General features: G+C 43.9%; 1 protein-coding gene across 1 annotated transcript in view; it reads right to left on the bottom strand.

The window, feature by feature from the left end:
- The window catches only part of IKBKE (inhibitor of nuclear factor kappa B kinase subunit epsilon), a 181,855-nt gene that overhangs the window by 71,555 nt on the left and 85,938 nt on the right, over positions 1–24,362 (bottom strand). The window contains exons 10-12 of the mRNA XM_069238581.1: positions 21,369–21,565; positions 14,677–14,741; positions 2,128–2,219 (exon numbers count right to left, since the gene is read on the bottom strand). Of these exons, the coding sequence (XP_069094682.1) occupies positions 2,128–2,219; positions 14,677–14,741; positions 21,369–21,565 (354 nt within the window). The remainder of the gene's footprint in view (positions 1–2,127; positions 2,220–14,676; positions 14,742–21,368; positions 21,566–24,362) is intronic.

Genomic DNA, 24,362 nt, shown 5'->3' with positions numbered 1-24,362 from the left:
ATTTTCAGCAGGGATCCTATATGTTGAGGACCTCATTATATGTTGGTTCTTCAGCCATTGGGTAAGCAAACCAGTTACCCACCCAATGCAGCGGAGATAACAAGTAGTAAACTCATAACTTAGAGCTGGTAGTGCTCCCATTGAGATAGGCAACTTCAGATTTTGCATTGCCAGCCTGCATCGATCGATGCCCCCAAATTAATGTACCTAATGGCAGAAATACAGTTCTGGGGACTTTCACTGCTACTGTACTAAATAAATATAGGAAGCGTGTCAATACATTAATTTTCGAGACCCCCAGCCCGTCCATCACTGAAAATAGAAGTTTCCTTTTAGAGCCGGACAAAATTTCTAGGGGCCGCTACTATTCTACCAAGGCTTTCCTCTCTCTGCATCCTCATGATACACTTGCTTGCCCAGGTAGTGGAATGTTTGCCCTTCCCATTTCAAGGGTAAGGTGGGCAGGCTGGGGATCTAGCCATCGCCATGGAAACATGCCAGATTTGTTTACGTTTTAGAGCAGGCCTAATATTTCACCATACCTCTCAAAGAAAGACAGCAATATTTATAGAGCTGCGCTCGCATTCCATAGGTTTTCATCGGTCTATCATGGGGTTAACAATCTCTTGCAATAACATAATGATCTATTTGGAAATGCAGTAGGAAAGAAATGTATATTGTTTAGTATCCATAGAACAAAGAGTTTGACAATTAAAATAGTAAACGTTATAAAGTTTCCATTGCCTATTTACACAGTCAACACATTCTATATCAGCTCACAACTTTATACCAATAGCCTTCAGTCTCTGGAAAAGTAAGGTCATCAAAGGTGATCCTCATTACTTTTCCTACTTATAGGTCTTTAAGAAAGGCAAACGCAAATAAAATGTACAACATCTGTGAAAGCTGTTCTTGGACTTAGCGAGACCAAATTAATGAAGTATGAAGACTTGCAATAGCTTTATTGAATAGATTTTTAAGTACCGCATCTGGAAGACTAGACAATAAGTATTTCCTTCAAATTCCAGGAAGCCAGTATACACAAAAAATCATCATAGTATTGCAAGATTGGTCTTTCCTTATTCAACATAAAAGTGTGTGGTGGGGAGACTTATGGCGTGCGTGAATCATACTAGCCTTGAGGCTCAGAAGTACACCCTGGTGGATTTTACTCTAGTTGTGTGCTACCTCCATCCTTCATCAAATACAATCCTCCAAACTGTTCACTGGTGTTTTGACTAAGGCGAACCAAATGGGTACACTATGAATGAAAATGGAGTGGCTTTAGAATGGGGCACCTTCAATAGCTGTCCAAGGGAGAGCCTTCTGAACCTGCTCTGCAGCCTTGGAACACGCAAGTTATGAAGGAACTAAGATAAGCTTTGCTGCAAGCAGCGGGCCTGGGACAATTTGTCAACAAAAGTAATTCCCAGGTAATTATATACATTAACTCGAAGTTCTTTTTTCGATATGCTAATGTTTACACAAAATACTAGAAGTCCAAAAATCTGTCACTAGCCATGAATTGCTATTCCAGGTAAAACAGTGCAGCCATCTTCCCCTTCCAACCCACACATTAAGAGGTCGTCAGCTTTGTACACAGCGCTCACCCTGTTCAACTGCAACCATGGTGGATTTGGAAAAGACTTAACATGCTAAAACACAACATCAAAATCACTAGTATCAATGCTGAAGCAAGTGGGAGAACACATGACCGAAACTGACATGCTCCCACAGAAGAGAATATTTTATGAAATCTTGCAGAATTAGTAGAATTGCCTGTCTGGGTCCCAGTTTGAAGATGTAGGTGCTCAAAATATGCAGAAGTGTACAACCCAGAGACTAGTGTTGCCAAATGCCGGAATTGTGTTGCCTCTTCCACAGATTGCTTAACGTCGGTGTTTGTTCCACTTCTTAAGCTTTGTTAGCCCTTACCTTTAACCATATAACTGTGAAGCACTGGGGGCCCTGCCACAAGGGTGGTATCATTGATGCACATAAACATGCATTGTGTTGGTACCGCTCCTGTGGTAAGTAATGGATGTGTGGTAAGTAATGAATGCATGCAATGCTCCTAGTATAATCCTATTGGTACACTGCTGATAAGATTACTGTACATGTACGTACCTTATCCAGTGAAGCCCCTTCAGGATAAACATCTGACATCTGAGAAGGGATTGGCTTATCCTCAATGTTTGGTACACAGCACTCACAATATTCTGCAAGGACAAAAGGGCAACTATCTGATTGCTGAACATCTTCGATAGCCATATGTGTATGTCAGACAAGGTCATCTTTAAAATTACAATTTGGAATTGAGCAATTATTGATGACATTTTAAACAAGCATTTGCAATGCAACAGGTCTCGCGTTTGCTCATGTTAGAGGTGATCGCGTTGTAAACTCCTAACCCGACTTTTCATCTATCGGCAAAAGTGATTTTATGTACGTAACCCGAAAAAGTGAAATTAACTGTGTAAAGCGCTCGACTTCTGCCAAGCGAAATCGCGCTAGGAAAATAGAGAAAAAGTAGTCCACGATCCGACATAAAACAGCGAGCCACGCATGTTTTCTGTACTTGGTCGCTGCGCTCGAAGAGGGCTAACCACCGGAAAAGGCATGACGTGTGCATGCCTTCCACTAATGAAAGCAAGCAGATTTTACTAGGCAAGCCCACGAACCAATGAAACACACTGACGTGATGTCGTCAGGGCTCAGAGCCCTTTTCTATTAAGTAAAGCGTCTCGCTGCAATACGCATGCGCGAGCGCATGCAACGCAGGCTCGACCCTAAAAAGGAGGCTCACTATTCTATGCTTACTCATATGAATCTGCATACTTACCGCTTATCTAGGTATCCCTAGTGTGGATTGAAACTCCATGCATTTGTGGTGTTCTCCATGGTTCCTTTTAAAACGTAACCTTTACATGTCCCTCCCATTTGATCACTTCACAGAATATAAACTCATCTAACATTTGTATGCAGATGATGTATTGATCTGCCTCAATGTATGCCGCTCCCCTGGCTCATTCAAAGCCATCATTATTTAAAAGAGCGTGGGGAGAAACAACCTACAACTGCCACCACATGATTCACTTGATGTCACTGTACTTGGGCCCTCTCCACTGTGGGAAAGATGGACTACGTTCAAGTTGGTTTTCAAGGAAGTTTATTAGCTCGTAGGTAAGAGTAACAAACCACCACATGAAATACCAGCCTCGTACTCCTCCGATAGCCTTCCAACTGATCCCCCTTTCAAAAAGTGGGGGCCTAACTAAAACACCCAAGCTTGCATCACACATTCACATGCCTCCACCTTCCATACTCACACATTCCAAACACAGCTCTATACTGGACATGTCCCTTTTCTTTCACAAACACAGCACACAACATAGAACATTAAGTAAAGCAAGACAAGAATCTGAAATAGTGGGGCCGCTGTGACTTACAACCAACCACAGTGCACCCTATGAGCTATTCCGCACACAGGAATGAACGTATTTTTGGACAGAAATGGAGTGCAAGGGCAGAAGGACAAGGGGTAAAGTATTTCTTGCTGAAAAAGGTGTCTCAATTTCGGGATGGCCGCATCAAGATGAACCCAAGAGCAGATCCACCAACGTTTGCTATAAATGTAAGCATGCGTGTTGAAAGAAAGTATGCTAGATTGGAAGAGGACTACAGGGATGTATTTCGGCTTGGGGGGAATTAGGGAAATTTCATAGTTACACACATAGGATAGTGGCACATGAGAATGTGAGTACAGTGAGGCAGAGTTTGCGAGATGTATCATTAACGTATAGGAGCAAAGTCAAGGTTGTGTTGTAAGATCTGTGTGCAAAGGACATAAGGCTTGACTTAGATCTTGGTTGAGGGGAATACGCAAACGTGTTGGATATTGCAGCCGTCGAATTACGATCCCATTCTATCCTATGGGGATCGTAATACAGCGGACGGGATATTCGTCACACTTCTGATGGAGTATTCCCTCCGCCAACATCTAAATCAGGCCCTTAGTCTCTTTCATCCCCTATTTATTTAATTAGCAATCTTATGTGATCACCTGTTAGACAGTTACAAAGTCTATCAATTAGCATAGTGTAGCACTGATGGCATATCATACTTTCCTTGATTGCCAGGATGAATCTATAAATGAAATACCACTGATCGCTGCCATTATTTACCCAAATTAAGATTACCCGGGAATGAGGCCAATAATGTACTGAAGTTATCAGATGTATTTTTCCTACTGTCATTTTACTACAAAACTGAGCACTTAAAACACATTCTGCAGTACCATGCGAGTGGCTGCCAAGCATTTGGCTTTAGTATTCTCTCACAGAATCCTTTACACCCCCTCCTAACCACAAGTGCACCGCAGAGAGAATATGTATTTTTAGAAATGGGGTTTCTGGTTGGCTAGGGTATGCAACTCAGCCAGGCAGAACCCATCACTCTAGTCAGGGCGAGCAAGTCACACACCAAAGATAACCTGTGCTCACCCCCGTTGCTTGGCACAGAGCAGTCAGACTTACCTCCAGAGGTCATGTGTAAAGTGTTTGTGTAACCCACTCACACCAGTGACACTATAAACACACCACAATAGTTATCCAGAAAAATATGTACACACACACACAAACACACACATATGATGGTCTAAAGAGGTCGCAACATAATAAACATTGTGCATATTAGGCTATTTCCAAAATAATACTTCCTGCTCTGGCTCTATGATCATCTAAAGACAATAGGTATTATTAGGTCAGGGCATAAAATGCAGTAGTAAACTCACAGTTCATTAGGTGTCACCCAGTGGCGGCCGGCAGCTTTAGGAGGGAGGGGGCGGGCGGGAAGCACACACACACACACACACACGCACACACACCCATTAACAACACTCCTACCATTCAAATATGCACGCATGCACCAAACATTCATTTTAAAAGATCACACACACTCATTCTTTCACACACACACACACACATCCATTAACAACACTGATAACACTCAAATATGCAGGCGCGCACCAAACATTCAATTTAAAACATCACACACACACACACACACTTACCTTCAGCGTCCATGTTGCCTCGTCACAGAGTGGGATGGGGTCAGTGACACTGCTGACCCCACCCCACTCTGTGACGAGGTGTCACTGATTGACACTGGCCCTGGGCGCTTCAGGGCCTAAACCTGAAGCGCCCAGTTTGAAGTCAATGGGTGACGCTTCCCTCGTCACCCGGGGGAGGGCCTCGAGGCACCTTTGCTGAGCCGAGGAGGTCACGCCCATAGGAGCTGTGACCTCCTCAGTCCAGAAAAGTTCAGCTCAGGCAGCCAGGAGTCTGCGCGAATCGCGCATGTCTCACTCCTGGTTGTCTGAGCTGAAAATGAAGAGTGTCTGTCAGGCTGGCCTTTGTTCAGCCTGACAGACACTCTTCATGAGGGGCAAAAGGTGGTGGGGCGTGGCCCCTCCGCCCTAAAGGACGGGCCGCCAGTGGTGTTACCCCGACAAGACCAAAGACAACATGATTCATAAGAACTGTGCATGTCTGGCAATCACAGAAATAGTACTTGTTATCCTAGCAGAATCAACATGCCATGTAGTATTCACCAGGTCGTGAAGTATTCAGTGTACACAAAAGGGGCACAGATCATCCGGGCGAACTGCAGAATTGCCAACAATTGTCCAGGCCAGTAGAAGCCCTTTGTGCTCCTATTGGGTGGATTATGGTAATTTTGTGAGCTTCACGGACAAACCCAGAGCACCTGGACTCCTAATAAAATAAATATGGCTATCATGGAAAGAAACACAAGTAGGCTGTCAGGATTCCTGTGTGGCAACTACATCAAAAGGTGGAGCCCTCCTCAGGTCCCCTTCCACAGAATACCATAGGAAAAGGGCCCATTGTCTGTGCTGTCACCCGCCACACGAGGGCATTGCTGGGGTGGTCGCCTGCGAGCAGGGGTTGCAGCTTCTGGTGCCAAGAGAATTCTCCAAGTATAACTACAGCTGCAGGGAGGTGAGGCGCGTGGTGCCCTGGCTCGGAGACAAAGGTGAGGCTGTGGCGAGTACGCCACACCGAGCCTCCTGCAGCGCTGCTCATCAAGATGCAAGCACGTGCTCTGCTCTCTGGGCGTTCCCAAAGCGGTACAGCATGGCAACTTCTCTTGGGGGAGGTGGAGAGGAGGCTTTAAAAGAATTCCCTTGATGTTTCTGGCTGTCGGGATGCACTGAGGGAGGCTCCCAAAGGGGTAGCAGGCAATCTCGGTTAGGCCTTGCTGATCCTCTCATGCGGTTTAAGGCTCGAAAAATCATTAAAATGTTACTAGACCTGCAGGTCAAGTAACTTAAATAGTCTACTCAACCTAACTGTAATGTACTTGACCCGTAAACGGGTTTTAAATTGTGTGATCCTAGGCAAATAGTTTACACAGTCACCTTTTTCTTAATTCTCACATATGATTGCACCTTCAAATATGTGAGCATTTCTGTAGTACAGAAAACCTCTTTTGTTTGATTAAGTAGATTAAAGTTTGCTGCATGCATCACAAGAATCTAGCCCACATACTCATGAGGTCTAGCCCACATAACCTAGGACTTCTTCCAGTGTACCAACAACATTGCTATCAGGGCAGGAGTGCTTCTCAGTTTGTTTAAACACTCAATTATAATAAATATATTACTAAACCATGATGTGGTAACATATTGTCATCTACACACAGTAACTTTCCAAGAATGTCCAAAAACCTCTCCACTAACTTGCAGCTTTACTGATAAAACTATACAGTGTATTAACAATCTGTGAAAATTGGGTTTCAAAAAACATATCCTTTGCACATCAACACCTAAAGTATTCTGATTTGTTTTTATCCCATTCAAATATTTTTCAACACACAGAAATATAAAAAAGGATTTCACAAATACTGAAATGAATTTTGAAATGTTTGCACAGTTGGCTTAGCCATTTTAATGTTGTGTGTTAGGAAAAACTGGACACCCTATACCCTATTATTTTACATTCTAAGCAGCAGGTCACACAGTTCACCTTACAAAGTCCTGGAACTCTGCAGTAAGAAGGAAAATTAATTGTAAGAAAAACTGACTTTTGACCTCTGTCTGTAAACACAGAGCAAATGTGACATGAGAACAAGATTTAAAAACATATTTTATTGCCCCTCAACTTTTCAACTAAACAGAACACCTGTTCAGTGTCAACTCGCCAGAAGGGAAGAGTAAGTATTAAAAATAGTTTGACCTGATCAATTAAGATTTCCAATGAGAGTAGTCAAGTGGATTTTTGAAGCCTTGCTGTGGTCGCATGCCCAGTCTCACTACTGCAAGCCAGTCTCCAGACAGCAGCACACGGGTGAGTAAGTGTGGTGGCAGTCACTCCCTCCCGTAAGCGTCAGTTGTGGTTGGGCCATCTGGTTCCTTCTTTGATGGGGCTGCAGCCCCTATACTGTCAAGCAGCCCAGGTGGTGAAACAGGGCAAGGTTATGTAGGATGCAGGAAAGCGCACAATACTAAGCACTGGCTAGCAAAATATGAAGTGCTTACCACACACTGGATTGCTGGAGCTCTAGAGGGGCACTTGATGGGGACAAGAGGTGCGATAGGCAGGTGGCCCAGCACACAAGCAAATAATCCTGATGGTGGCATTTCCTGGCAATCCAGCAGTCCTCCAGCAATGCAGCCAATAGGGTATGGTTACAAGTCCCATGCAGTATCTGGGCAGAAAGGTGTCAGGAAGTAGCTGCCAGCAGGGCAACATACAGAAAAGCAATCAGGATGAGTCCTTTATGTCACCCAGCAGACAACAGGGAGCAGGGCAACAAAAGAAGAGCAGTTCAGATGAGTCCTTTATGCAGTCCAGCAGTCCTTCTGACAGAGATTGAGTCCCAGTTCCGAAAGTGCTCTACTGTCAGGGGGCAAGCCTCTTCTACTTATACTCAAAAATGCCTTTGTTCAGGGTAGTAACTTCAAAAGGAGTCCTTCCATGTCAAGTACAACACCCTTTAAACCCAGCCCTGTCTCCAGACGTCAGTAGGAGGTAATAAGTCCATTGTGTGAGGGCAGGACACAGCCTATTCACATGTAAGGTGTGACAGACCCTCCCTATCCACAGCCCAGGAAGACTTAGTGGCGGTTGCCACTGAACAGGGGTCAGGTGGGGGGGGGGGCGGGACAGGGCACGAAGGGACAGGATGAGGGCATGTTTAAAAAAAAACTACACTTATCTTCGAGGGGAAAAGCGTTAGTCTCCCCTTCGCCCTCTTCCTCTTCCTCTTCCTCTTCCCAGCTGTACAGGCTCCCATCCAATCATGACGCTGCTGACAGCAACGTCGTGATTGGTCTGAGCAGCCTGCTTCGCCACCCAGACTGAGAATGGGAGCCTGAGCAAGTTCTGTACCCGGCTGTGCTAAACAGCCGGATAAGGAACAGGCAAAGTGCGCATGTCTTTTTGGCCAACCCAACTTAGTGTGTGCACATATCCCTCCTCCGGCCCCCTCCCTCCTGCCAAGACCCGCCCTACAATAAAAAATAAAATGATAATAACTTAGTGTACATAATCATTATTTTATTTTTCCTTTTTGGTAAATCCAGCCAGGCGACGCTCCTCCACCTTAGCGGATGAGCCGCCCCTGGGAAGACTAACAGTATGCAGATGCCTCTTCTGTCACACCTACCCCCTCCTGTGTGATGGCTGTCTGGAAAGTATGCACCAAGTGGAGTTGTCACCTTACCACAGACGTGGATTGGAGCCAGGTTGCAAAAGCACTTAAGTTATAAGCACTGAGGATTGCTCACTTTCTAAAAGTGACTTTCTACCATGGTAATAAAAAATCCACCTACACCAATAAGCAGGATTTCTCACTACCATGCCAAACATACTAAGTATGCCCATGCTATTCCTCATAGATCAGAAGATACCACAATCCTATGAGAAGAGCAGCACTCAGAGTAGTGAGAAACTAAATAGTCTGTTTGTCACTACTAGGACATTTAGTACATAAAGACATATGTCCTACCTTTCACATAAACAGCACCATGCCCATAGGGCTAGCAAAGGCCTACCTTAGGGGTGACTTGGGTGTAGCAAAAAGGGAGTTTAGTCCTTGGCAAGTAGTTTGACTTGTCAAGTGTGGCAGTACATTGCACACGCAGATCCTGCGGTGGTAGGCCTGAGGCAGGTTTGAGAGGCTACTTCTGTGGGTGGCATAATCTGCGCTGCAGCCCCACTAGTAGCATTTAATTTACAGGCCGTAGGTATAGTTGTAGAGGGGAGACACATGCACTTTAGCACTGATTAGAAGTGTTAAAGTGCCCAGAGTCCCAAAGTCAACAACAAGAGGGTCAGAAAAATAGGAAGGAAAAGGAAAAACGTTTGGGGATAACCCTGCAGAAAGAGCCATTTCCAACACATACGTAAAGGCTGCGGTTGGCATCTAGACGCAGAATAGGTGGCCCCACCAGTTGCAGTGTTGCTCCAAGAAAAGTGCTGGGCTCTGCCACTTGTGTTTTATTTTATACATAAAGTACCAAATAAACTATTTGCGAGGTTTATCACTGTGGAAACATTTTTCTAACTATGGCATTTCCTCTTCTTGCTTGAAAGAGACAGATAAAATTGTTGACACAAAGCAGACAATTGCTGGGAACAGGATGTCATTATGACCTTACTTAATTAAAAAATATTACAGCAAATACCACAGAAAACAAATCATAACAACACAAAACACATCATTATTGCCAAACACTGCGCTTTGCAGAGCACAAGTAGAAACAGAAAGCCACATTAGGTTAAGTGGTAATGGCATTCACATAACCTAATAAAATCAAGCATTGACAAAGCCAATAGGTCTTGACTACGCAAGGTATTGTCTTTATTAATATTTTTAGCCATGTTTTAAAGCAGCACGGTCACAAGAACAACAGAAGGAGGGTTGGTGGTGGGGTCAGCATAGACAACAGAGGCAGGGTGGGTGGGGGTCAGCATGGACAACAGAGGGATGGCGGGTGGGGCTCAGCATGGACAACAGAGGAAGGGCGGGTGGGGGTCAGCATGGACAACAGAAGGGATTGGGGGCAAGCAGTTGGAAAAAAGAGGGTTGAAGAGAGGGGCTGGGAACAAGCACACAGACAACGAATGGTGGGAGTGAGGTGCTGGGGGCAAGCAGATGGGCAACTGAGGGTGAAAGGGAGGTGTTGGGGCCAAGCAGACAGAAAATAGAGGGCAGGCAGAAGGAACATGGACAGATGAGAAGTACACGAGAGAGACCGCTAAAAAATATGCACTCTCATAGAGTGCTCAAAAGAAAAAAGTAGCACCTAAAACAATGAGCAGTCGAATAACACAAGTAATGTGTCAATGCTCCAGGAAGGGGCAAACACAAGAAGAGGAAGGAAGCCCAGTGGAGCTGACCAATAAGAAGCAGGCAAATGAGTGACAACGAAGTCAACCAATGGTAAGCAATAGGTGATCTCTAAGTCCACTGTTCGATGTTAGAACATAAAGTGTATCACAAGAGAAAGCACATGCACTGTCCCTTGCAAGACATAAAAAGAAAAAAAGACAAAGCACTATGAGGAAAGCAAGTTACTCACTTTGGTGAAAACTTTCCCCAGTGGCAAGTACATTGTTGGTACCTGCCTCCCTCAAGTAACAACATATAGTTAGTGCACCCTGATACTTTTGTTATCTGTAGCTGCACCGAAAAGCAAAGTTTACAATGGCAAGACATAACTTCCAAACATGATGAAACCAGCCAATCTAATTCCCGATTAATTTTTTAATGAAAAGCTTAAAAACTGTGTGGAATAAACCCAATATTTGAAAAAATGCACAAGGTAAAAACTAAAGTAAAACTGTGGGGCTGGGACCAACTTAAAAAAAATATAGATATGCTGCATCTGTAAGTTCAGGCCAACATTTGGATGGCAATTTTAATTTTTCCAAAGGTTTCTAGGTGTGCTCCAGGAAAATGGGAGAGTTGAGGATTTGCAGAAGTGATGCACGAGAACATGAGTGAATTCCCATCTATTTCGAAATAATGCCAGTTTTGTAATTATATACAGTGTTGCATTAGTGCATCTATATTTTTTTCTCCATGGGGGGAAAATATGTTCCCCCATGGGAAAACAAAGATTGATGTGAATGACATTAATATGGTCTCCCACGATCTTAGATTTGGAAGACCATAATAACTTCATTCACATCAATCTTTGTTTTAACCTTGCCTAAGGTTTCCATCATTAAAGATTGTGTCAGTGGTAAGGAGACCTTAAGGTAATTTTATTTTATCTGGATCCCTAAACATTTTAATTATCTGGATACCTAACAGTAACCTGCTCCACTGTAAGTCTGGGGCTGAAGCACATCCAGATACACTAGGCATCTCGGGTGGGAACCTTATGATGAAGCATGCCACCAACTGTTGTTAGTGAGTGAGGGAACTTCTAAAAACTAAGTAGGAGTCCCTACTTAAGTAGTTTTACAGATTGTAGGAAGCAGGATGCCGTCTTTCTCTTAGTGATTGTTTGAAATAATTTCCTGTATACTGTTGGTGATGTCCCCTTCCCAATCTCAACTTGAAAAAAGATGTAATTCTGCCCTTGAAAGGAAAATATCTATTCCTGTTTTCTGGGAGGCACTGGATTGTGGAAACAAGTCTGAAAGTCCCTAAACTTGTGAGTTTGGGGGTGTGCACAGACTTTCCACGACCTTCCCAACCTGGAAAGCTCCCAACTTGGGCCCATCGATCTCAGTTGGATAGTGAAGGACAGACATAAATGAGGGTTCGTTGGAATCTGTAACTCAATTAGTTGGTGCAGTGGACCCTCAAATTCCTTGGCTCAAATTCTATTGCACCTGCTGCATGATCGTGGGCAGTGCAGGAGACCCCCTGCAGTCCCTAGCACTGGCTTTCCACCAATCTTTTAATGGTGGGCATCCCACCATGTAAAGGCTGGCGGAAAGTGAAATTGTGATCAGCACGGCGGTGCTGAATTTGGCACTGCAGTGGCTGACCACAACTTCACTTTTCACCAACCCGTTGGGATCCATTATCCTGGCAATGCTGGCGGTCCAACTGCAATGATCATAATCTAGTGGTTAGACTGCCAGGAGTGTGGAGATCCAACCGCCACCGTGAGTTAGGCGGTCCATGGACCGCCAAACCCGTAATGAAGCCCTAAGTTTCTGTAATTCACATAGTGTACCACCTGACCAGTATTTTGCTACTGAGCTTTCTGCTACTACATCCAGATATACAAAATAGACATGCACCTAAAACAAGCCAAGACTATTGGCTTTGTTAGTGGTTGTTAGCTATTTAAATGTGTTTAAAATAAATGAGTAACAACAATGATTTAGTTGTAAATATTGGAAATGGTCAATTCTGAAATTGTGAGACTGTGACTTAAACGTCACTGTGGCCTGGAGAAGGCGTAGTGTTCTTTGGAGTTTCTCAATAACACCTGGTTGTCCACTCAGTGTTAGACATGTAAGGCATTTTTCTCTTTATATCTGCATTTCTTATACCTCATTTCTCTCTTCTTCAGCACGCTACTTTTACTTTCTGCTGAATGCACTTCTTCACATCTCCTTCACTTCACCATCACCCAAACACACAACACACCCACTCACCTGAAAGCAGCACATTTTTTTTTTTACTTTCCTTATGTCCGTACTTTGACAACTGTGTAATTCCTTCACACTCATTTGTACAGAATCACAGTTTCCACTGGAGTACATGAGCTTTGCTCTGGGCACGCTGCAGAGCAACAAGGATTGGATAACCATGTATTCTGAAAACATTTCTGGCCCACTGGCAAGCACTTTGAGAAACTGGAACCACCTTCAGTCCAGTGCTTAATTTGTAAACAAAAACATACTGGTGCCCAAAGCTCTCCTCTGAAACACGCGGCTGCTGCAGTTAAATGTGCAAGCAGGAAATACTGTGGCAGCGTAGTCCTGAAGCCATCTCAGGCCTCTTTAATCCATTTACAGCCCTTCCCTGCCCCTTCAGCTCACTCTTGCACCTTGCTGCTTTCTTCATTTGTGACGCTTTTTGATTTTCACTTCCTGCGTCATTCCCATATGTGTCTTTTCCTTGCAGTAAATGCTTGAAGCAGAAAAATAAGTTCCAACCCTCAAAAATAGGTGTCAGTGCCCCGCACCAGAAACCATCGGCTCAAATAAAGCACTGCTTCACCATCAACTCCAGAGCTCTCAGTAATAGTCCCATATAATTAACAGCTGGAGGGACTCAGTTCAAGGTATGCACTGTATACAAACAAAATACAGTAGCACAACATCCAGGAAGCAGTTAACACTCTTAAGGAATGCAAGATTAAGTAAAACGTGAAACAATCAGGAACTAAATCACTGACATGGTTTACCTTAACGTTTTTCATATTCATTGCTCGGAAATTAATCAGTGTTTAACGCACTAAAGTTAAGGACATGAACACAGGGCGCAATAAGAAAATATTTCAATGTCCGTTTTTATTAATTACTACTGGATTTTAGATCTGAAGGGGCCCGGTCCACTTAAGGGCCCGATGATAACTATGCTTTGACCCAGACTAGGACCTGCAGCCTGACACTGCCGCCTGGTCACACTCGCTCCCCCTCTTTAATTAGGCAGGAAAGGAAGTAATCTCCATGCAGCCTGTGCTTGACCAATGGAGAGCGCTGGGCGAGGCGGACATTTTAAAAGCATCTGTTTTTCTACGTGTGTGATTTGTGAGTTTCAAGTGGAATCCCAGCTGCTACCGAGCCATGTTTAGCAAAGGCTGCACTGGCTTCAAATTGGGCTGAAATGTGCAGCGACGCGCAACTAATTCCCAGTGGCGGCCGGCAACTTTAGGTGGGAGGGGGGCGGGCGGGAAGCGCACACACACACACACACACACACACACATTCTTTCACACTTGCACGCACATCCATTAACAACACTCAAACATGCACCAAACATTAATTTTCAAAGTTCACACACACTCATTCTTTCACACACACGCACGCACGTCCATTAACAACACTCATAACATTCAAACATGCACACGCACCAAACATTCATTTTAAAACATCACACACACACACACACACTTACCTTCAGCCTCGAGGTCCCAGGAGGGTTGGGACTGCTGCCTTCCCTCATTGACCTTAGGACAGCCAATGAGGGAAGGCAGCAGTCCCAGCCTCGTCACAGAGTGGGATGGGGTCAGTGAGACTGCTGACCCCACCTCTCTCTGTGACAAAGTGTCACTGATTGACACTCGCCCTGGGCACTTCAGGGCTTAAACCTGAAGCGCCCAGGTCGAAGTCAATGGGTGACGCTTTCCTCGTCACCAAGGGGAGGGCCTCGAGGCACCTTAGCTGAGCTGAGGAGGTCACGCCCATAGGAGCTGTGACCTCCTCGGCCCAGCAAAGTTCAGCTCAGGCAGCCAGGAGTCTGCGCAAATCGCGCATGTCTTCTCCTGGCTGCCTGACCTGAACATGAAGAGTGTCTGTCAGGCTGACCTTTGTTCAGCCTGACAGACACTCTTCATGAGGGGCAAAAGGTGGGGGGGCGTGGCCCCTCCGCCCTAAAGGATGGGCCGCGCCTGCTAATTCCATCCCACCCCTCCTTGCCCCACATCAGCCAGGAGCAGTGTAAAAACGTTATATGTACCTTTGCTGTGGTGCAATCGGCCATGACATCGACACTGGGAACAAATGATGGGAAATCCAGGGCAGCTGAAATTAAATGAGAGACAGGTCACACCAGCATAACGGTAGCAGAAATCCATACAACAGCAAGAATAAGTGTTTCTAATTCGCTAAGGAATATTTCACAGTTATTAGGACCATTAGTCCAAATCCTTGGCCTTTCCACTGGCGGGAGATCCCCCACGTCTCCCCAAACACTGTGAGGCATCATTGGTACAGGACACCTTTAATTATTTGGGGATCCACATTAGGAGGGACCCACAGTGGTTCTCAATGTAAACTTGCTCCCACAAATAGAAAGTCGCCGCACAGATGCAGCCCATTGGGCGTTATTACCGTTGTCACTGATGGGCAACGCAGACCTTTATAAAATGATGTCACTTCCCGACTCTTTTACATTCTTCAAAACACACCATTCAGAATTCCGCCATTCCTCTTCCGGCAGATTGATCAGGCGCTCTGTCTCCTCTTATGGGATGCTAAAGACCCACATATTGCACAATGCAAACTTCAGGTGGGGGGGGTCGGGGGGGTGTTTGACAGAGGCCTGGCAATTCCAGACATTACTAAATATCACTGGGCCTTGCAACTAGTAGCCATAAATGAGTGGATTTTTACTGCCTGTATCAAACCAGCATACCGGGTAGACAGATCGGTGATGGAGAAGAGCGAATATGTCACAGCCCTATAGAGACGTTGAGTAGAAAGTGAGCTACCGGCACACACCAGGTCAGTGATGAGGGCCTGAAGGGAGGCATATAGGGCACTGGGGTAGAACAATACATTTACTGAAGTGACACCCCTAAGGGACAGCACTTTGCTACGGGAAGTGGGTGAGCTGGCAGGATTCTCCAACTGGGAGTTGAAGGGCATTGAGCGGCTGGGTGACATTTGGAGAAACCAGGCGCTCATGCCTTTGAGTTCCTCTCTCAGCAGTATGATCTTGCGGAGACTGAGAGATACAAATATCTTCAGCTTGGTCATGCTTTATGCTGCCATATCACAGAGGGGGAACAACTACCATCCGCCACTCAACTAGAAGACAGACTGCATACAGCGCCCATACCAGACAAGGTTATCTCAATAATCTACAAGAAGCTAATAAACACCACCCCAGACACATTTGGGTCCCTCAGAGAGGCACGGTCCCGCGACCTAGGTGGGCTGGATAATGATGACTGGTTGGAAGCACTTGTAAAGTCCCCGAGAGATTGCTATCCATGCAAGGTTTTACCTTATACAATTGAGACTCCTGCACAGATCTTACTACTCTAGGACCCTCCTATACAAGATCAAAAAAGCAGATACACTTCTGTGTCTTACGGGCTGTGGGCAGGAAGGAACCTTTTTCCATACCCTATGGGCATGTCCAGTGATCTAATTCTACAGGAGGGAGGTCACCAACAGGATCTCTCGCGTCCTCGAGCTCGAGGTCCCCATGTCTGACAAATGGGTCTTGTTGCAATTTACAGGGGATGATTCACTGCCAAAATATTCCAAAATGTGTTCAGCACTAGCGGTGGGGGTTGCCAAATGCAACATTGTGAGCACATGGGGCAAGCCCACGCTTCCCGACACTAGAGGGGTGGGAATAAGACCTAGACTGTTTCCAAGGGGCAGAAAAGGTGTCGGGGATGCCCCAAAAATGGGAGAAAGTCTGGGGACCCTGGCGCAGCTTCAGGGGAGACAGAGATTTGATCATAACACCACACGTTCTCAAGCAAGGGTGGAGGTATCATTTGTGCCATGCTCCACATGTCAGGAAGCCAGGCCATAAAAGTGCCTTCTATTGGTGGTCATTACATTTTTAAATGGACCATAACGTATGTCACTGTCAATTTTATTTAGTGTCCTTCTGCGACATGAATCCATACATACTGTTTCCTGAGCTCTGTTTAACTAAAAAGAGTATTAAAAAAGGAGTGATACATAGAACTAAACTGTTGTTTGCATGCATTTCACCTCTGTGGAAGCTCCGTCCTAACTGCACATTCAATAAAACGCGTTGGTTTATGTGCTGAAAAGAGTGACATGGGATGGGAAAACTGTAAATACATTCCTCCAGGGGTCATGTACATATTCAGTCTATCAACGTTCTAGTTATTGAAACTACAGGTCATAAGCCAGGCCAAAAGCAACGTGGCATACAACACACCCTTGTATGCATCTAAATGGAGAATAAGGTTGCCCGGCTGGTAATAAACGAGTCAGTCAGAATAAATGAATATAGTTGAAGTTCAGGAGAAATAAACAAACTATTGGTCACCCAGATTCTGTATGTGAACAGGGTATCTTTATTTAGTTAGGAATGACTGTGACCAATTCATATTATCAGTGCAACGACAGAGAAAAGAATCTATCTTGGACAGGAATTAAATGGGAAACAGTAGAACATGTAAAGTGGTATGCCGTGACACACAGCAGTTTAAAAGTCCTCCCCAGATGCAATAATCCTGTTATAAAGAGTTATTCATCGATAAATACTGTCCAGCTGATGAGTTGCACTATTGTGAGGAATGGAGACATCCCTTTCATGTTTACCTAGTGCAGCACCATCCGATATGTTCAGACCACGTTCTGAGGCGCTGCATGCATAGCACCTCGAAGAAGGCAAGGGCGAATGCCACCCCTCACGTTACCTGCTGCATAGCGTGCAACAACTTACTGCTGTCAATGTCTGCAACAAAGCCACACTGCTGCCTCATGAAGTCAAATACAACTGGAATGTCTGTCTTTGACATACGACAAACAAAGCAACAGAACAAGCACTTCAGAGCAGTGGTGATTCTGTGATACCAATCTATGCGCCTACAGGCAATGCTCAGCAAAGATTACAAAACACAAAGGAACACACTTCCAATTGTTTACAAAATGCCACCACATCAGGCATCAATGCTTGTTACAAGCGAACATCCCATCGCTATTTATGGTTACTTATTTAAGTATTTTGGAAGTACTCCACTACCTGAGGTTTCATGGCACTTTCTAAAATCTAGTGCACTAAGTCAAGACGCAACTGAGTTTATCCTACAACCAGCCAGGTGGTAAGATGCTCCCAAAAACAGCAAGTGACATTTCCTAGGGCAAACTTCAAAGGAAGCATTCCATGGCTTGGCCACATGTACTCAATGGCTCGTCCGCCAAGGTACATCCTTTGAAATAAGTAGAGGAGACCTTGGAATGTCCACAGTGTGTTTCTTTTATGTGTGTACTATAATCTGTTGACTAGAAAATATGGGCCAGCCCCGTGGCTAGCTGTAGGCACCACATACGATGCTTTGAATATAATGAGCACCTGAGTAGGAAGCCAGTAAACTGGGCTAAGCAAGGTGGATGGAAGTTTGGTTGTCTGTCTCAACAACCAGCTACACCACATAGTTCTGCAGGCACACCCAGAGGAGGTGCTATATGCAAGTCACGGTAGTACCCCAGCCTAAGTGAAACTGTGACGCGAGCCACCAGCAAATGCTGTGAGGCTAGAAGCAAAGTTTGTAGCACAATACAATCGGAAGTGACAAGCTTTAATCGCTGCCCCAAAATAGGGTGCGACTGACGGCTCCTAAGCCAGGAAAATGGGTTTATTCTTCACTACATAAAATGGAGATTAACCAAAATATCAAGCAAAACTTTCTAATGTCACTCTACGAATGTTAATCCTTTGTGTTTTTCAAGAAGAAAATGAAAAATCAATAAAAAGCAGTTTAAAAAAATCCCATGTTCAGTTATTCCTGCTCCAACAAATGACTACTCTCTTGCTGCCATTAAGTTTGAGAAATTCCTCTGAACCCACTCATGATGGCTGCAACACACTGCGTCTAAACTTTAGCTGCACCTGGATTATCAAAATCGATTTGCAGCAACATTGCATTGCCATCAGCGCATCTAAAGTAGAACGTTCAATGAGTTGTGCAACTAGGTGCACTAACATTAAAGATGGATAAGCTATGTAGAGGTCTTGTGGTACCCACGGATCTTAATTGCTTTGTTGCCATGCCAAAAGAGAGGCCATCAATCCAAAGACTCAGATGGCAGTAAGTAGCATGTCCAGATGTGTCAAAGGGGACTGACAAATCCAGCAACACTGGGGCAACACCACCACCAGAGATCAACTGTCAGTCAAATTTGTCTATTACATCAATTAGCACCAACTCCGTTCGCTACCTTCATCTGAAAAAAAAAAAACTTGGAAAGATGCAAGGTAGTTAGAATCAAGAATTACAGTTAGTGATTTCAGAAATCTATCGAAATTGGTCTAGGGAAGACTTAAAATATGGTTGGAATTCCCAATTGTAAAGGACTGAGGGAATTTCTCATTCCGGAACAACATTATAATGTGTTTATTTTCTGGGGGAACCAAGCAGTGTTTTACTGACCGACTGATAAACTATCATTATTGGCTCGCACTCTTCCCTCTTCCAGCACCATTAACAATACCCCCAGCACAAAAGTACCTTGGAGCGCACACAGCCCATTTTTTTTTAATAAGGCTAAAGTGATAGTCCATCCTCCAACCGTTGAAGATACAGCATGCGAGTCAAGTGCACTGGAATTTGAGAGCTCTTCAAAAATTGCAAAGACTTTCTTGGCCAAACTAAAGTGAAAAGACCTTTTTGAAGAAGTCAAAGACACCATTTATTCTTTGGCTCCAAGATTAATAATTTGTATTCTTTGCAGTGACAACACAGAGATGTAACTGCTATTTGCACTCACATGTCTTCAAGAGGTGCTCTTGACAAGCAAAGCATTAAGAGTCAGAGTAAGACTACTCCTCTCAGAGATGCTGATTTCTTCATACTAGCATGTTCAGGACTAACACCTGTGATTATTAGGTCTGACACATATCCTGCCAGAAGTAACTCAACTAAGTCAGCTAACACAGCCCCAGGAAAATCCCCTCCCTGGAGTTAATGTTTAAATGTGGGGGGTTGCCTGCCCCGCAGCCTCAGGAACCGCCACCTCCCCGGAGCACAATAGTAGTGACATGCAGGTGGCAACCTCCCCAGAGCTAATGTTTAATTAAATGTGGGGGATGCCACCTCCCTGGAGAAAAATAGTAATGACATGCAGGTCCCCCCGCAGCCCTGTGGACCACCACCTCTTCAGGGCAAAGATTTGTTGTGTGGGGGGGTGAAGTTTTCATCTATGCTTGCAGGGAAACAGATGAAAACATTGCTCCTAAAAGCAGTGAGCTACTATTTAAAGCAGCTCTGTGGCTTCCTGCTTGTGGGAGCAATGCTGGCTCTCACAGGATATGTGGAGCTGGCTATGATCAGGGAGGCCTTAAGGCTCCCCTTGTGGTCCTGTCACTCTCTGTCTCTCTCTCTCTCTTCCATCCCATAAAGGGATGGAAGAAAGAAAGAAAGAAAGAAAGAAAGAAAGAAAGAAAGAAAGAAAGAAAGAAAGAAAGAAAAAAAAGAGAGAGAGAAAAAGAGAGAGAGAGAGAGAGAGAGAGATTGTTATTGCAATGGTCTGTCCATATATTGACTTCAAAGAGTCAGACTAGCAAGATGTTTTGGATGAATGTTATAGTTATGTTTGGATGCAGAGCAGAACAGAGTCACTTCTGACCTAATCACCATGCATTGCTAATTGCACCACAAATTATGGCACTAAGACATCTTTGAAAACATCATTGATAATATCAATGTAATATCTGCAGTAAATGTTTTGACGAAAAAACTGTAAATGGCGAGGGCACAAGTTATAGTTACCTTAGGGCACGAGTTATAGTTACTTGAGAGAACTCTAACTATAACAAGTGAATTTCTCTGGTTTTGTACGTTTAAAATGTGAGCCTAATTATAACGTTCCTGTAGCCTTTGGTTTTTTAAGTGAATATATATATACATACACACTGTACTGGTAAATACACATTTGCATATTTAGTAATAAAGTGCAAAGGTCAAATTCCATATTAACACCACAGTACTTTAAATTTAAAATGAGAAAAACCAGTTTATTAGCTCACACACTGCATACTACAATGAACTTGCAAATAAGCAAGATACCTCTTCAATGTGATTTTACTTTAATGCACATTTACCCCCTTGCATTCTGGATTTGGTTAAATATTTGTTAAAAATAAATATACTAACAAATGTTGTGGCATAAACCAGATATACAAAAGTGTAGAATTCAATATGTTATGTCTTACCATTGTTGAAACAGGGGAGCGGTCTCAGAATCCACCCACGGCTTTGCCCCTGGTAAGCCACAGCCTCCGTATACTCAATAATGGTACTAAATAGTTTATATCACTCTGCACATTGGCATACTTATAATATCTATATACTCGTACATACTAAAATCTACATATATATAAAAACATATATGATACATCAGTTTAGAGACCGAGGATACTTGCTCATATTAATAGGCAGGGTACACCTGTGGGTAAAATGGTGACTACCTGCACAGACTGAGTGGCAGCAAACCATAAACGTTACAGAAAGTCTGGTCTGTGGGTGGATGAAGGTCAGACTAACAAACAAATATAATGTTCCAATATGACATTAGAAGGTGAGTGATTGTATCTGTAAGTTGGATATAGAATATCATCACTCAAGTTAACATAAATGGTAAGTAGAAGTATCAGTGGATCAGTTCATTAGTGACTAGTGATTAGATATCTGGACCCAAGTCACTCCTACTCACGATCCTTATAGATGACTCCAACGACAGCCTCGTGCTCAGAGCTCATCAGGATCAGAGGGTTGCGCACCGAGGTTTTACAAAATTTCTGGGCTGGAAGGCTCTCCCCAAGGATGAGGCAGTGCCCTTCAAAGAAGTACTCTTGTTGCTTCGGCTCAATCCTAGTCTGCTTAAAAACTGCATCCATAAAGACTCCGGTGCTGCAAGAGATGAAACAAGGCTGTGAAGATAGCAGTGGTGCATGAGAAGGTTCAACAACGGCTAAAAACCTTGTCTCGAGTTAAAAGACTGGAGTCACACAAGGCATCTCATAGAAACCACGCTTACTGGGGTAGATCGTGTTCTACCAGTGGCTTATAGAGGTGGATTGACCAGTAGGGAGATTTGGAGAACACATGACCAGCTGGTGTCTCTTAAGAGCCAATAGAGGTGCAGCTGAGTCAGTCATATGAAGGGAAGATAGTATATTCATGTATGAATATGCAGGTGACTATATAGACCACTCTTGGTTTTCCATAGAGCCTTAGGTGTTCTACAGGGGTATGGGGCATATCAGAGGCAACTTAAAGCATGAGCAAAAGGGCAATTGCCCACGGCCCCCACCTTCAAAGGGACCTTGATAAAGCCATCTTTCTTTATTTCATCTGTCTCCGTCTTCACCTGGCTCATTCTCTGCCTACTTCTTCCTTTGATTATTTCTACTTATTTCCACCTCGCTACGCTCCATATTTCTACCTCTTAAGCCTTTCCCATCTTCCTCTTGGTCTATTCCCTGTCCCCAGGGTCGGACTGCGAACCCAAAGCAGCCCTGGAAAATGTTGTCTGACCAGCCCTCATACTGCATGTAGAGAGCAAGACTGACTACTGTAAGAGAAGCTTGGGGGGAGGGTGAAGGCTAGGGGGTTTGGATTGTCCCCCAAGGGAATGTTTAAAAATAAATTGGAAAAAATGTGTTTTATTTTCATGATCAAACCTCGTCTAATCATTGAATAGATGGGTAGAGATTGGAGACAAGGCTGCTTGGCTCCAAGAAGAAATAGTTGGATGGGTAAGGGGTAGGTGGATGAATTAATTCAAGAAAGGAAGACAATGAATAAAGGCGGTTAGGTAAGTGAAGCAAATGGTCTCTATGCATTGGCGGGGGGGGGGTGCTTTGTGTTTCATTTTAGCTTCTGCAATAAAACATCACCTTACCCAAGACTACTACTACCCCCAATGCTTGTGGCATGCACAGTGTGTTTTTAACAGTTCTCTGAATTAGTGCCTTAAAAAAATAAACACAGCATTCATTAAGCTTTGATCTAAAATTAGAGAGATGATGAGATAACCACATAGTGGCTGAATTGTGCAAAAACCTTACATCAATCCCGGCTTCCATTATGAATATATTGTGTAATCCTAAGCAATTTTTTTTTTTTTTTTTTAAGTGACTCCTTTTCCTTTATCACCACATGAGAGCACCTTGAAATACATCAGGTCAGGGTAAGCGCTGCACAAAAAGCAAAAGACTATAATGCGACTCCATCTACAGTAACAACCTAGGGCAAGCATAGAGGACAAAAGGCAGCCTTCCTCTTGGTTCACAAGCAGCATTGTTATCAGGATGCTGCAGGGGACATGCATGCTTCTAAATTCATTATTAGAATCAGTCATTGCCAAGTTAATAGCATATTTAATATAGTAAACTAAAATGCATTACAAAGCTCACATTAAAAAGGTATACACTGTTTTACATTCAGAAGAGCCTATCATTTATGTACTTAATTCTCCCAGCCAAGCATCAAAACCCCTCAAACCTGAAGGTCAGCGCTATTTGTGTAAACCCTGCCAGTGACAGGGACTCTCCAAATGCTAAAACAAAAGGTTTTGATACTGTTGCATCATTTATTTATCAGAGAAGTAGGTGGGAATTGTGACTGGCCTGTACCCAGCAGCAAAGCCGGCCCCCAGCCGCAGTGTAATCAGCCCCCGCACTGCCAGCGCACCAGGTAAATGTCCTGTGCCCGGGGTTGATCTTGCTACTTGATCTCATACTTCTCATACCTCTTTATCACTCGCTACTTCTTTGTCTTGTGATCCCTCCCAACCGTCACTAAATCCCCACCCTTCTCACCACCTTATTTCTATAGCTACTCCGCATTCTGGCCAACACTGTCATGTCCCTGGAGAGGCAGGAGAAAGAGTAGAGGCAACAGGAAAGATGGGTGTGACAACCAGATCCAGAGACAAGAAAACTTAAATGATAGGCACGATAGCATAAATATAGTTAACTTATCAAATGTGCCACACTATTGGAAAAAGGTTTAAGCTTTTGCCCTAGCAGTAGGGGGGATATATGTAGAGTTAAATTGGATCTTTTTAGGTTCATTAGACGACTGAAACTTAAGAAATACTTTAAATTAAATCCCACTAGTAGTAAGTGTAATGATGTCTCGATCTCTCATGTGGATAACATACCATCTATACAAGAAGTATTTGACACAGCCATGTTGCTCTCCATTACGGAACAGGAAGAAGTTCCGATTATTTTTGAACAGGTGCTGGAAGATTTGGATTTCACCCGGAATGGGGGAGGGAGCAGTGGTTTGAGATGCAAATCGAGATGGATTCCTAAAACTTCTGATAATGGGAATCTTGACACCTTTTTTGATTGGTGTGTAGGGATTTGGATTTACATAAACACAAACATGGTTTACCTAGAACAACCAGTAATTTAAATCAAGGAGAATGGAAGGCGCTTAAAGATTTGAGTCAAAACGAACAGATTATGATAAGACAGGCTGACAAGGGAGGTAATGTTGTCCTAATGAATAAAATTGATTATGTGCAGGAGATACGTTCACAATTGAGTGATACACATTGCTACGAAAAAATGGACTCTAACCCAATTGTAAAACTCAGTGGTGTTATTAATAATAAATTAGAAATTTGGTACCAATCTAATTTATTGAACAAGGATGAGTATCTGTACCTGAAGGTGATAAAAGCTAGATTTCC

The sequence above is a fragment of the Pleurodeles waltl genome, chromosome 6 (assembly GCF_031143425.1).
Source record: "Pleurodeles waltl isolate 20211129_DDA chromosome 6, aPleWal1.hap1.20221129, whole genome shotgun sequence".
Lineage (NCBI taxonomy): Eukaryota > Metazoa > Chordata > Amphibia > Caudata > Salamandridae > Pleurodeles > Pleurodeles waltl.
Note: the sequence above shows the minus strand (reverse complement) of the source record. Positions and strands in the feature narration are given on the sequence as shown.